The 14,989-nt window shown below is 51.0% G+C and overlaps 1 protein-coding gene across 1 annotated transcript in view; it reads right to left on the bottom strand.

Moving 5' to 3' along the window:
• Positions 1-9,452, bottom strand: part of PLXNC1 (plexin C1) — a 152,375-nt gene extending 142,923 nt beyond the window's left edge. The window contains exon 1 of the mRNA XM_032416709.1: positions 8,383-9,452. Coding sequence (XP_032272600.1) covers positions 8,383-9,447 — 1,065 coding nt within the window. The 5' untranslated portion in view covers positions 9,448-9,452. The remainder of the gene's footprint in view (positions 1-8,382) is intronic.
• Between the last annotated feature and the right edge of the window lie 5,537 nt (positions 9,453-14,989).

The raw sequence follows: 14,989 nt of genomic DNA, 5'->3' as shown, positions 1-14,989 counted from the left end.
GAGTTAGTGTTGGTAAAGTGCTTAGAACACCACTTGGTACACAGTAGGTGCTCCATAAATGCTAGCTATCATTTCAATATAAAAATAGCTTCTTTATTCGCTACATGTTGTCTCTTCTATTTACCACTGACAGAAATATTTTTGTACAGTGCTCGGCATGTAATAGAAACTCAAGAAATTGTTCCTTTGAACTGGTGAGCATCCTTCTAATCAGCTGTTTTGCCTCTCCATTCTTCTGAGTGATCGCTCTAGAACACCATCAGATCGCGTCTGCGTATCGCCCTGCTCTTGTCCTCCATCAGCCATGGCTATGGTTTTCACACCCTGTTTGGCAGAATCCTAGAAGTTCCTCTGAGATGCCTCAGGGACAGGCAGGGGTGGGGAGGGCCATGCCACAGGGTTCTGGGAACCTCCTAACCCCTGTCGCCCTCTGTGTCCCAGCGCTTGGCTGTGGTCTCACCCAGAGCAGCAGGTCAATGGTGATCTACTAACCTTTCTCTCATACGGAGCTCCTGGTTAAGACTGATTGTAAGGACCAGGTTTGGAAGGTCTGAAAGCGACTGACCATCAGGATAAAATCCAGCCGCCTTTGCCTGTCTCATTAAGCCTGTGGCCATCTGGCCCTGCATGCTCATTTCTGGACGCTTCCCAGCCAGGGTGAGCTACCTGCGGTTCACAAGCTTATTCAACGTCCCGCCTGTGCGCAAGCTGTCCCCTCTCTCTGGAACTCCCTTCCTTGCCTCCTCCACATGGCTTCGAGACACAGCTCCACAGCTCCAGCATCACCTCCCCGAAGCCTCCGAGATCTTTCCAGGCTGAGTCTGACACTCCACCTAAGGGCTTCCACAGCATCTTTTTGCTACCTCTCACCATGTCTCCTGGCATTGTATGGGCTTGCTTTACTCTCCCTCTTGCCATCAGGGCAGGATGGGCGACTCCCACCTGTGGGCCAAATCTGGCTGCCGCCTGTTTGGGTTTTGGTTTTTTTTTTTTTTTTTTTTGAATGGCCCAGGAGCTAAGAATAGTTTTTACATTTTTAAATGTCTGGGAAGAAAAATGAAAAGGATATTTCATAAGTGGAAATTATGTGAAATTCAGATTTCAGTGCACATAAGGTTTTATTAGAACACTGTCCCATTTGCTCATTTATGTATCGTCTACGGTTGCTTTCCCACTATAGTAGCAGAGCTGAGCAAATGCAACAGAGACTGTAAATGGCATGCATAGCCTAAGATATCGATGATCTGACCTTTACAGGAAAGGTCTGGTGACATCTGCATGAGAGCATTGGCCAGGGGAGTGAGACTGGGATTCCTGGGGTCAAATCCTCATCATAACTCCTCCAAGGAAAACAGTATCTATAACTATTAGGTAGACAAACCAATATAAAACTTAACCACAGACTGTGAGGTAAAAGGTCACAATTCGATTTAGTTTTGTGACAGTATAAAAATTAGCATTTTCACCAAAACAGAAAACTAAGACTAAAAGAACCCCACTATGAGCACATTTCATAAAAAGCAAAACAAAAAACTTAATACTACCATGCTCCTACAAACAGGTTAGACGCATAACGCCTACAAATTGCCCCCCCCCCCCAACAAGCAGACTTTGGGATTCCTCAGAGCAGGCCTCAGTCTTTATCACCCACGTACCACCACATGTTCAGGGCACACAGAGAACATCAAGAAGCTTAAAGGGAGGTAGAGATGGTACCGTGCTACTGTAGTCAGCATGGTGGTCACAGTGGGGCTCTTCACCATTCCATTCTCAGGGAAACTGCCCACTGCACCTTCTGGGGGCCATGTTGACCCCCCCCTTCTTCTGATTGGGCCAGGCAACCTGCCCCAAGGACAAGAAATCCCTACCCTGAACTAGGGCTCTAATCTGGTGTGAAAAGGTGAGTTGGACCCAATGCTATCTCTTTCTTGGTAATTTGAATAAATAATACAAATTGTTGTTGCCAGTGGATAGCCAATGCAGAAGGTTAAGTGCTGTTGAGAGGTAGAGTGGATATCAAAGCAGGCTGCAGTATTCAGGTGGAGGGTTTGAGGGGCAGATGTTTGAGGAAGAAGAGGCCATTGGATGGCAGGACAGAGGGGAAGTAGCCATGCTAAGTCATGTTGACAGTGAAACCTTAGAATGAGTATCTATTACTTCCTGCTGCTGAGCTTCTTCGAGCTGCCTTGGGTCCAGAACCTCCTTCCAATTCCATACCAAGGAAGCTTCATCCTATTACTATTAATAATCCTGATGGTGAGAATAGTAAATACATACATAGCATTTACTATGGGTCAGGTAGTGTTTACCCAAGACATATTAACTCCTTAATCCAGACAATAATCCTATGAAGCAAATAGGATGCCTATTTATAGATGAAGAAACTGAGACACAGAAAGTTTAAGTAATTTGCTCAAGGTCCCACAACTCGTACATGGCAGCTTTGGTCCCAGTTGACCTGGCTCTGGAGTCTGTCCTGTAACCACTACACAGTCCTGCTCCTATTCCCAGATTTCCATGGAATTCCACCAGTTCTTTCCACTAAGACCTCCACCCCCTGATTTGAGCTTGCTCCAGTAGATGTTTGTTTCATGTAACCAATTGTGCCTAAGATAGAAATTCAGATGAGGACTGATGCTCTAAAGAGTAGATCCTCAGAGAATTTCAACATGTGGAGCTGGTTCTGATGTACAGGAGGGTAGAAGACTCTGGAAATCCCCCCCCCCAATCCTGGAATGAATTGCAAATAGACTGCTGTATACAAGAGTGGAAGAGCTAATTAAACTGTGACCTTTAGGTTCTTGAGACTCAGACTACAAGCTCAAAAATGGAAAGGCTTTAGAAGGTTTTCTAGGTATTTGCTTTGAGCAATTAGAAGAGTATAAGGAGTATAACAGACATATGAAAAGATGCTCAACATCAGTCATCAGGGAAATGCAAATCAAAACCACAATGAGGTATCACCTCACACCTGTCAGAATGGCTAAAATCAACACAAGAAACAACAGGTGTTGGTGAGGATGTGGAGAAAAAGGAACCCTCCTACACTGTTGGTGGGAATGCAAACTGGTGCAGCCACTCTGGAAAACAGTATGGAGGTCCCTCAAAAAGTTAAAAATAGAATTGCCATAGAATCCAGTAATTCCACTGGAATACTGGGTATTTACCCAAAGAAAATGAAAATACTACCCACTCAGTTTCTGATTTAGTAAGTCTGATGTGGGGCCTAAGAATGTGCATTTCTTACAAGTTCCCAAGCGATGCTGATCTGATATGCTTTGAGAACCATTGGCCTACAGCATAAAGCCCTTTCCTCCTGTCACTGAAAAGCATGATCATGCATGTTAGGAAATTATACCATGGAAATTCCAACCATGCTGGGTTTCTATGGCCAAAGTTAACTCCCAGATTGGTAAGACCAGAAGCCTGATTCTTCCAATAAATGGGGATTTCTGGGAAGAGCTGGAGGGATGGAGGATACCTGATAGCCTGGGACTCAGGAAGAAAGAGGTCCTGGCACATCGGACATTAAGAAAAAGCCAATGGTTAAGGGGGTATGAAGTGGCCAGACTCAGGAAAATGTTGCCGTTAAGCACAGGAAACATTTCCAACGTGATGCTCTAAGACCTTGCATTTATTCATTCCACAAATATTTCTCAAGTCCCAACTATGCACCAGGTACTGTACTAGGTACTCTGCGTTCAACAAAGAACAAAATGTTATTGGTTCCTGACCTTCTGGGGCTTGCCTTTTAATTGTTGCTGCTAACAAAGACAAGAGGGCCTATAACCCAGACTTAACAGGCTGAGACCTCCGGATTCAGGACATGCGCTAGGTTGTGTCCAAGAAGAAAGACTGGGAGCAGCCCCTTGAGGCCTTGTTGGTCTCCCTGAGGTCATTTGTGAGCCTTAATATAAAGAATGTCAAAACAGTCCAAAAGTTGACAGCTGAGGAGCTAAAACCCTCTTAGAGTCTGAACTTTCGGTTGTACAGTCTGCAAATCGAGAAACTCCGTTCACAGTCATGGATTCTCTGCTCTATCATGTCTACTGTCCGCAAACAAATGATCTTATCAGAGCAGTTGCAAGGGCCTGAGTTGCTCCACACAAGGTAGGACTGACACCAGAACCCAACATCCACGTGCTGGACTGTCCGCAGCGGTGGTGTAAAAGCTCAGGTCCACAAGTCAGACCACCCAGGTTCTAAATCAGCAGCTGTGGAACCTAATCAAAGTTCTCCAGGCCTCGATCTTCTCACTTCTAAAATCATAGTAGCAACTACAGTCCTTGCCCCAGAGGAGGACTGTGAGAATCAGCCAAAAATAAGGCATGTCAAGTGCTTAGCCCAAAGCCCGGCCATTATAACTACCCAGCAGATAGTAGCTATGATTGCTTTTTCCCTCTAATTGGGTGTTGGGGTTTTTTTTAGATCTACCCTTGCTTTTCAGATGCATGTAGAGGGGGAAAATCCACCATCTAGTCTTTAGATGGCAAAATGGCTAGACAGGATCATAACAGAAACTAAAGGAGGAATAAACATCACAGGAAGACTGTGGATTTTGAGGTCCAGAGGCAATGCACAAGGCTGCACTGCTGAGTGATCCTGGGACATCACTTCTGCACACAACAGCTAGAAGTATCTTGAGTCACTGTCTGCTGGAGAGCATGTGAGTGTTTTTGTGGTTGTCTGCCTGACAGTTGAATTCTATCAGGCAGTGGAATTATGGGAGTGTGGAAGGCAGTGTGTCTCCCCACAAGGGGTAGAATGAACTACAGCGTCCATCCTATTAGCCGACAGTTATTAAAAACACACCACCCTCAGTGTCTACAGAGGGGGTGGACGCCATGTTTAGACCACAAGCAACCCCAGGACCCAACTATGGCAGCCAAACCACTGCGGAACAACAAGACTTTGAAACTTGGGTCCACTTTTCTCTGAGTGCCTTGGTGAGCCAAGGATAGCAGGAGTTCAGAGGGGGAGGAAGTCAATGAACTTGTACATAATTTAAAGCATTTTTTTATATTAACCCAAGCACACAGATAGGTTATGGAACAGAATGGGGGGGGGGGGAAATCACATGAAGTTTTAAAGCACTTCAAGGGGCACCCTCCAGCCTCACCCCCACGTTGTAGGAGAGGTTGGCTGCTGCCTCTTTAATTAGGCCTTCCAAGGGAAAGTTTGAAAAGCAGTAGAATGGTGGAAAGAATACAAAAGTAGACATTTCAAGATTTGAGTTTAAGCTGGAAGGCTCAGGCGCTTACTATCTTGAGCAAGTTACTTGAGTTTCCTTATAGGTAAATGGGAATGTTCCTCATGGAATCAACTTTAGACTTGATCAGGGGCTCAGAAGAAATAATGTACGGGGAAGTGCTGTACAAATACTTATTAGGATCATCAGAGAAAGGGTCTATGAAAATCAGCTGCCTTGGCATGGGTGCATGGGTGCTGAAGGTAACCTGCTCTAGTTATGAAAGTGATTCAAAGTTGGTGGCAAGGCAGAAGAAGTAACGACCCAGCGTGTAAATGGCTGGGTACACACTCATTGCACAAGCACCTCGTAAATTAATCCTCAGCAGAAGCAACTGACCTATGAGAGCCAAGAAAGGAGAAAACACAACCCAGTCACTTCTGTCACTTTGCTACCTGTGGTTGATTGAAGATGGACAAGAAGAGAGAGCCATCTAGTAGGAAAGGAGAAGGCAAGCAAATCCAACTGCTGTGTCTCACTGCCTATGGACTGCTGTTAAGATTCCTGTGTCTGCTCTGAAGGAATCGCTGTTGGAATCTATTGAGACTCCCTCTAGAGCATTTCAAGTCAGTCTCTTGTTTTAGGCACCTGTAATTCAGCATGCCTTTTCCAAAATGCATTCAAAACCTGAAAATAAAATGCAGAACAAATGCAATCAAATGACATCATTGTTCTGAGTGACAACCAGGGGCACTCTGATCCTGTGACCCCGTTAAATGCGGCTGCAACCTGCTATTGTCCTTTCCGTGGCAAAATCAGCAGCACCCAGCACAGAGCTTTGCTTACACAAGCACGCATCAAACAAATATCTGTTAAGTATCTTATCTACCTATTTAATAGGTTAGAAAAATTGTCAGCTTTTTCATCAAAACTACCACCTTTTTTTTTTTTTCATTCAAACCCCTCTTGAAATTCACTTCCATTAAGGCTTTTTAATGCGTACTAGCAGCAAGGAATTTACTTAAATGAAAGAAAAAAAAGCAAAACTCCAAGCTCCCACCTGTGCAGCCATGACATGCTATTGTTTGAACCAGAGTATATTATTTAACTTGGATGACAAGCTCAGGAGGTAGGGACCCTGTCTTTCAGAATACACAGCTCTGAGCACACTGGGAATTCTTGATAAATAACAGCAGCAAGAAAGGCTGCGGAGGGACCTCTTTTAATTATTTATTTTTCCAATTCCAGATTTTTGGCAGCATGTATTTATACCTGGCTTGATTTCCAAAGGACAGCTCTCTCCCAGAAGCTCCCGTGAAGATGGATAAACAGCTCTCCGGCCGCCCCTTCCCCCTCCTCATCCCAGAGCAAGTAGGAACACCTGATCGAGCCAAAACGTGGATTCAGAGCGCACTCAGGGTGCCTGCTGGGTTTGGAAGGGAACTAAGTCCCCCAGGACCAAACGGGCAGAGAGATGCAGTCAAGGGAAATGTTTTGGCTCCGCACATCTACACAGCTGTCAGATGGCAGAGCCTGGACCTCCGCTGTTATTACCTGCTGTGGGCCTCTGAGCTGTCTTGTCATTAATCCCAGAAACCAAGTATGCCTAAAGCCCGGCACGAAGTAACATTTGGGGGTACACTCAAGTCTTTCAACAGAGGAGTAGAAGGCAATGGTTTCTGCCCAACTTGAACTCTTAGATGATAAAGATCCAATAAACACATATTGAATATTATACATGTATGGCAAGACGAAAGCATTTAGGGAGCATTATTATTTATGCTTTAAAAAATTATACCAGTAACTAAATGAAGGCATTGGGTGTGTGTCCCAGCACACAACTAACTGATAGGCAAGGAGGGAGAAGCAAATGACCATCTAAGGAACCTTGCAAAAGACCTCGGTTTTTTTTCTCCCTGGATAACAGGGCGAATATTTGGTAGGATGTGCTTTGCAGAGAAGGGGGTGGGGGGGGGGGGGAGTGTCTTTCTGTACACATACTACCATACCTTAGAGCCAATGGTCCCCTGTATGCCTACACAACAATGTATCACTACAGCACGTTTTCCGAGTGGAGGCTTCTCCCCTTCCTCCCTGATGCATTTTATACCAAAACAATGGCAACACCTGTAGCCGTTAATTTCTGCTCTTCGGTTTCCGTCCAGTTATAAAGGAGGCTCTCAGCAGGCTCCCCTCTCAGGAGCCATATGTGGAGTCGATCTGCCAGCAGCCTTGGAAGGAAAACGGCCTCTGAGAAGCGCACAATGGCTCCATAATCCCCATCCACTGGACCCTCTTGAACCGCCGCTTTATTTTCCAGTCAAAGAACCGCCACTCTACGAGTCAAGCTGTGGCTGCCCTGGGAACCCGGGGAAACCTGTGCTCTTGCTGGTGGGGCACAACCCAAGGGTGGTGTCTCTGAGCCCCACAGCCCAGGGCGGCAATGTGGAGCCCAGAAACTGTGTGGCATCCCAACATCTTATCTTGCTCTCCCCTCCAGGCTGAAGCTTTTCTCCACAAAGCCACCTCAACCTCCCCTGCCTCTCCCCCCGGAGACCACAGAGCACTCCCCGCGGGGCCACAGCCCCGCCCCCTCACACCGGGTCACGCTGAGGGTTCTGTTCCACCAAGCGTGAGCCCCTCTGCTAGGCTCGCTCTGACCCATGCTGAGCAGGCTAGTAACTCTTCTGACCACATCACGTGTGTTGCCGGTTTGGGGAGGGGGGCGCAAAGGCTGGGGTGTGGCAGCGCGCCCTTTAGGTTCACCGGCTTCTCTGCCCAGGGCGCCGTATTTGGTGACCATGTAGAGAAGGGTCAAACCCCCACGCCTGCTAAGACCATACACCTGGGGAAGCGGTTAGGGAAGGGGTGGGTGGGAGGAGGCTGCCTGCAGAGGCTCAGCCCCAAACAAGCGTCGTTTGGACAGAGAAGGATGGCACTGGGATGCAATCACTGGAGTTTTGAGCCAAACTCCTACCCTCTCCATCTCCCTTTTTACACTCCCTTTGGGGACCTCTGGCTGTGCTTTAGGGTAGCCCGAGGTCTTGGAGACCGTAAAGCACAGCTCTTTGGCAGCCACCGGGCTGTGTGGATCCGGGACCTGGTAAATGGCAACCGGGTCTCCCTCCCGCTCGGCCTCGGCGGCGGCTCCCCAACACAAGCACTCCCCGCCGCGTCCCGGGGGCAGGACTTACGCAGTTGTGCTCGGCCGTCTGGAAGTCCCAGGGGCAGCTCTTGGCGCGCTCCTGGATCTCACTCATCCTGAAGAGGCAGAGCGCCGTGGTGGCGGGGGAGCGCCTCTCCTGGCCCTCCCCGGTGGCCGCGCTGAACACGCCCGCCCAGACGCCCAGGGCCTCCACCAGGCTGGAGGAGAGGAGCAGGCGCCGGCCGTCGGGGTGCCCGTGGCCGCAGTCGAGGGCCGCCTGGCCCTGGAACTGCAGCACCTTGGCGCTCTGCGCGATGCGCACCATGCTGGGCCAGCCGGTGGCGGCGCCGCTCGTGTAGTTGTAGGGATAGTAGGGGAAGTAGACGCTGCCGTTCCACAGAAAGGCGTCCACGAAGTGCAGGCTGCCCGCGCCCCCGCGCAGCTTGAGGCGGCCCAGCTCCTCCGTGGCCAGGCTGCGTCCCTCCGTGTCCTTGAGGGCGATGGCGGTGTCGCGGTCGGACGCCGCCGGGTTGCAGCGGCTCGCCGTCTCGGGCTCCGGCAGCACGTAGGTGGCGGCCACTGCCAGGTACCAGCGGTTCCGGTCCCCCGCGCGGTACACCACGCCGGCCGTCGAGCCCTGCGGGTGACACGACACCACCTCGGTGCCGTTGCGCAGGGAGCTGTGGCTCAGGTTGCCCAGGAGCCGCACCTCGCAGGCGCCCCGGTCGAAGGTCCAGCCGGTGAGCAGCAGCCCCTGGAGGTCGCCCGCCCCCTCGCTGTAGGGCAGCAGCAGCTTGCTGAAGCTGCTCCCCGGCCGGGGCCGCGCGGGGGGCGCCAGCGAGACGGGCTCCGTGCAGTTGCCCGCTTGGTCCCGGTACAGGCGCGAGAGCCTGTGCTCCAGGCTGTAGTCCAGCTGGTCCAGGCAGCTGCCGCTCGCCACGAACACGCCGTCCTCCCGGCTCGCCGCGATGGCTCCGATGGCTTGCTCCGACCGCCACACGGGCTCGTCCGCGCCCCGGCTTGGCGCCGCCAGCGCCAGCAGATAGGCGAGCAGGGGCAGCGGCGCGGCGGGGCGCGGGGGGCGCGGCGGTGCCTTCCTCCGGGAGACCTCCATGGGGCTGGGGGGGCCGCCCCCAGGCAGGGCGCGCGGCGGCGACGGCGGCTCAGGCGCGCGGCGACGGAGACGCGGGCGGCGGCGGCGGCGGCTCCTGCGCGCGCTCGGGCTCCCGCGGCCGCCCCATCCCCGCGGCTCGCCCGGGAAGGAGAGCAGAGAGGGCGGCACGCGGCGGGGTCGCTCCGGCAGCCTGTGCGGCGGCTGTGGCGGCGGCGGCAAGCCCTGCGCGCTCCGGCGCCGCTTCCTCCTCGCCCTGCTTCTCCGGAGAGTTCCTCTGTGCAGCGCTGGCGCTCGCGGGGAGGCGCGGAGGGTAAGGGAGGGGACGCGCGGAGGGGAGCGAGGCAGGCGGGGAGGGCTGGAGAGGTTGGGTGCGCTTGTGCGTTTCACTTTCCCATTGTGAAAGTGGGATGCAACTGGCCCCCTTCCTCATCCTCTTCCTCCTCCGCCCTCCGCCTCCTGCCCGCCCGCCCTCCCTCCACGCCCATCTCCCCTCCCCTCTTGATTCGGTGAGATAGGGAGGAGGAAGGTCTCGTAATTTGGGTTACTGTGTAGGTGGCCTCTTTCATCTATTCATAACAAAGCTGAGCCGCCTGCTGTTGCCGCCGCGGCCGCCACCATCGCCCCTTGGTTCTCCCCGGGCTCCCGGGGCGCGCTAGCAGTATGCCGAGCGGGCTCCCGCGCCCGTCCGCCCGCGGGGCCGCTCCAACGCTCGGGTTTTGTTTATGAGAGCAGCCGGGGGATGCGCCAGGCACGGGGGAGCGAGGACCCAGGGCGCCGAGGGTTTGCAGCTGAGGCCCAGGGCTCAGGCCAGAGGGAGGCTGCAGGGCGGCTGACAGGTGTGGAGCGGCGGGAGGGAGGCCCTGGGGAGGCGCGCGGGAGACGTGGACGAGCCGGAGGCTCAGGGGACCGAGGCGTCCCTGCCACAGGGCCTGAGTTTCCCCGGGTCAGAGGAGTGAGGTGGGGGAAAGACAGGCGCCGAGACTCCGCTTCTGGACAATCCCCGGGGCCAGAGCTCCCATATTTGAAAAGGTTCTCTAATCTCCCTTGGCAACGGAGTCCCAGGCTCCCAGACCTGGAGCTTAGAAAGTTCTACTCACCATCTAGCCTTAATGATCCTGGCTAACATTTATTGAGCATTTACTATGTGCCGGGTACTGTTCCAAATTTGCCCCATGGATTAAGACTGATTTAATACCCTAATAACGCTTTTAATTAGTGACTGTTATTATCATCATCCCCATTTAGTAGTGAGAATGATCATGGTGAGGTTATGGAACTCACCGGGGTCCTACTGCTGGGTAACAGTAGAGGTGAGATTCCAATCCGGATCTAGCTGCCGGGCCGCTTACACATCCCGCTCTAGCCGGGTGCCACCTGTGGCCTATGGGATAAGGCTCCGAGATGATTTTCAGCAGGTGGGACTGCAAAGTTCCCCAAGTTAAATGCTCCAACCTGCCCTCCCCAGCCCAGCCTTCTAATTTTAGAGCCAGGTACCCTTCATTCCCTAGAGTCTCTCCCTCTGTCTCATCCTTTCCTACTTCTTTTCTTTGGACCCTCTGAGGTCTCACCAACTCACCCAGGGGTGCCCCCAAAGCCACCAAGAATTTCTGGAGCACAGTGAATTTCCGAATCACCGCACACCTGGGTGTAGGTTCATGATTTCTCAGAGGATGCACAAATGCCTCCCAGCTTCCTGAGGCAGCTGATGGCAGCACCAGCACACTTCGAGTCTGGCACATGACCCAGGGGATGTGCCAGGGGTGCTCCTGAGGACCCCGATGCATCCTTGCAAAAAGATCTCTGTCCCTTCCCTGGCTACTTCCAGGCCACAGGGGGCCCAGGGAGAGTAGCTGGTTGCATCGCCTTTATTCCTTCCCCTCCTGGCTCCCCAAGTCTAGATGGACTCTATTTGCGGGGGGGGGGGGGGAATGGGGCGAGTAGGCTTCCTCCAGATGCTGAACCCTCTTGAAGGAGCTGCTGCTGTAGGTTTCCAGCTTCTGTGATTGCGCTTCAGGTTCTCCCCAGTGCTGGCGGATGAGGCAGGAGAAGGAGCTCGGGGAGGCTGGAGGAAGGGGGGTGGGGGGGTGAGGCAGGAAGCAGAAGAGAAACAAAACTTTCTGGCCTTGCTGTGCAGTTAAAGGATCCTATCATCCCAGCGGTGGCTTTCATATTCTGAATTCAGAGTGGTCGTTGTCCCATTCATAATTTCCTTGTCTGAAATTGGATGACATTATCTCTGCCTGCCAGTGGGCTGGAAATACTTTCCCATGAGCTGTGCGGAGGTGGTGGTGGCAGCCGGGGCGCTGGGGAGAGTGGAGGAGTGAGGGAAAAGGCCTGGGACCCCAGGCTGACGTTAGTCAGGAGACTGTCCGTAAGGCACATCAGATGCTCTCTCTGCTCCGAGATAATCAGGCCTCACTCCCCCCTTCCCTGCCCACCTGAAATGTTTTAAGAACTTCCGCCCTGCTGGAAATGGGAAAAGTAGTACCTGCAAAACATCTGCAGAAACTCACCGAAGCCCTCACAGCCTAGGAGGGGATTTCCGCTGTGGACATGTTGGCAATTTTCCCTGTGAATGATGAAGAACACAAGGGTCTTCGCCGCCACCGTGAACCTGCCGTGACAGGGCTGTTATGTGCTGAGAAGCAACAGTCCAATTCCATTCTGGAGATAGTTTTACTTCACTGGTAACCACGTAATTTCTCTAAGTCCTGCGGAGCTGCGACAACGAATAGCAGACCATCTTGGGAGCTATTTGGATTAAACACACTCTATGGTGCAGCATTTTGATCACTACTCAATTCATTGCCGCCTCATTCTGAGACAGAAACATCTTAAAAATACCACCAGCAAGAAGTATAAACGGCTCTGATGGCTACAGTTTCTCACCATTCTAGAATCTGGGACCGCAAGCCCCACTCTTGAATGCACGCTTCTTTTTCTTCCCCTGTAATTGTCTGCAGGCGCCTATGGTGAAGGAAATCAGAAGCTGTGCCTGCTTTTTGGCACGAAAAATGCAGGAGACTAGGAAGCGTATAAATGTATTCTTTGGTGAGTCTACCCCATTTTGTACAAACATGTTTGCCCCTTTCCAATTTTCCTGTGTACTAAAGCTCCACCTTCAGGACACAAGTTCACATTTGAAAAGTGTGGGAAATATGAACAACAGAAATCAATATTTGGGCATGTGGATTCTGTCTGTCTCGGCTCGCTTTCTCCCGGACACTGGTGTCTAGCCAGGGGTGCGAGTCCCATTGGTGACACAGCTTCCCTCTCACACTGATGGAGCCCATTCTGGTGGGTGTCACTCACTGCACATTCGGAACTCCTTGTCACACAACTGGCTGAAACCCAAAGAAAAAGAAGATGGTGCAGATTTATCCTCCAGACAGAGGCCTGCTACCACGGAAACAGGCAGTTCAGACTGATTCCGAGCAGTTTTATTTGTAGCATTCACTAGATGAGAAAGTCTTCATAATGAGAAAATATCAACTCCCTCAGGCATCTAAGGCAATCTGGGTTAACCAGACCATCCACAATCAGACTCGTTTCTGCCGGACAGGACTTTATAGATTCAGTGGTCTCCTGCTGAGGCTCAGGACATTAAGGACTGTTCAGTAGGCAATTGGTCACAGTCACAAGATAGCTATCATTGGTGTTTTCAGTTTTCTTTCTGACTTAAAAAAAAACAAATCTGACGGTGATCTGTAGGATGACTGGGCTGGTAGAGATAGAAAGCAACAGAGATATTGGTTCTGATGGTCAGCGAATTCTCTGCCTTTTTCTAAGGAATTACAACCCCTTAGGCGGCATTTGGGAAATGCCAGTGGGTCGAATAGTACCAGCGTTGTCCTCCTAAGACTTAAGACAGGATACTTCCTTCTTCACAGCTTGGCTCAAGTCTATGTGGTCTTCCACATCCAGGCCCTTATCAAAGCTCCCAACCCCTTTTGGTGACTGACAGGAAAAAGAAATGAGCCAGCCTCCTTTCTAGTCTGCTGATGAGTAGATGGTTGAAAGCAGATAAGATGAAGAGCCATTTAATAAGTTTGAATTGATGCTGAGAGACGAGTTGAATGCAATTCAATCAACATGAAAAGTCAGTCAAATGCCGCACAGTTAAGATGTGGCTGAAGGAACACAATGCTTCGTCTTCTTGCCCACCCAACATGGCCCCAGACGGTTGTTGAGCATTTTTATGCTTGGCGATACTGTCCCATGCCTTTGGTTAAAGTGATGAAGGCCCCGTGGTGTTCCTTCGGTAGGGAGGCATCACTGTTGTCCTCTTTCCTGGGTCATGGCTTACTAGCTCATGGTCATTCACCAGCAGAGTTACAATTGTAGATGGGAGAATGAGTTGGAGGTACAAATAAACGATTTTTGACTCAAGGTCCAAAGACTTCCTTTAAACTAAATAAGAGCCTTCAGTCAGCTTTAGGGACCAATGAGTTATTTCCTATAGTGGGGATGTCAACTGTCGGTTGTTTTTAAGAGACTGGTGTCTAGGACATCATCCTGGCCCCTAGTACCTCCCTTCTCAGGTAGTACACTCGGTGTCATGAAGTTTCTCTTGAGCCCTTTCCCCAAACATTCACCAAAACCATCAGTGGTTAAGAGTCTGAGACCCTTGCTGGTTGAGAGCAAAATAGGGTAAATCATCACAGTGTTTTCCCAGACCAGCTGGAGTTCACCCTGCATGAAGTACACAAAATCATTGGTTAATTATTTCTTCCAATTTGGGGAATCTCTGCAATTTGCTGAGCAGTCTCTTGGTCACCAGCTTTTGTCTGATTTTCACAAGATTCAAGTCTGCCCCTGCTCATACCTTCCTTGCTATTCTTTTGAAATATGGAGCCAAAAGGGTATCAAGGACTAGACACAAAATGCTGATCCCCCTTTAATATGGTGTGTTTTCCTGCATCTCTGTTCTGCTGTCACAGCTCCAAGGCTCCCTGCCAGTATAATGCTAGGCCCCGAATCCTTCGATAACTGGCAGCGTGGCATAAACCCATTCAAAGAGAAGAGCTGCCAGAAACCAGGCCCTCATATTAATAATAACTCAAACTCTTGAAATGAATAACAGAAGATAAGATAAACACACAGATAACTTCACAGTCACTCATACTTCCATTTCCTTGAGATCCTGACAGGGGGAGATGCTCTGAGCTGACAATAAAGTTTCTGAACTTGGTGGTGAGCGGCCTGCTGCTCACCCCCCAACTGGCAGCCCCTCTGATTCTAGTGCCCTTGCCACTCCCTAGAAAATAGTTCCACCAAGGTGGTCCAGAACCATTAGCTTTGAGCATGGCTCGTGGCTGTCAGGAAGCTCAGCATTTGGTCTCCGTGGGAAGGACATCCCTGCTCATCCCCCATCTGAGGAAGGCACTGGGAGCATGGAGGTCCAGACAGCCTCTCTTGGACACCGGCAGCCTCGTGCACACAATCCCACCTGCAGATCCCATGGAAGACCAAGCATTCACCTCGCCTTCTGCGCTCTTTCTAATGCTTCCTATTTCTGTGTTCTTCCCCCATCTGTGCTGGA

Source organism: Phoca vitulina, unplaced genomic scaffold (assembly GCF_004348235.1).
Source record: "Phoca vitulina isolate PV1807 unplaced genomic scaffold, GSC_HSeal_1.0 scaffold19, whole genome shotgun sequence".
In the NCBI taxonomy this organism is placed as follows: Eukaryota; Metazoa; Chordata; class Mammalia; order Carnivora; family Phocidae; genus Phoca; species Phoca vitulina.
This window is presented reverse-complemented; position numbering and strand designations above follow the sequence as displayed.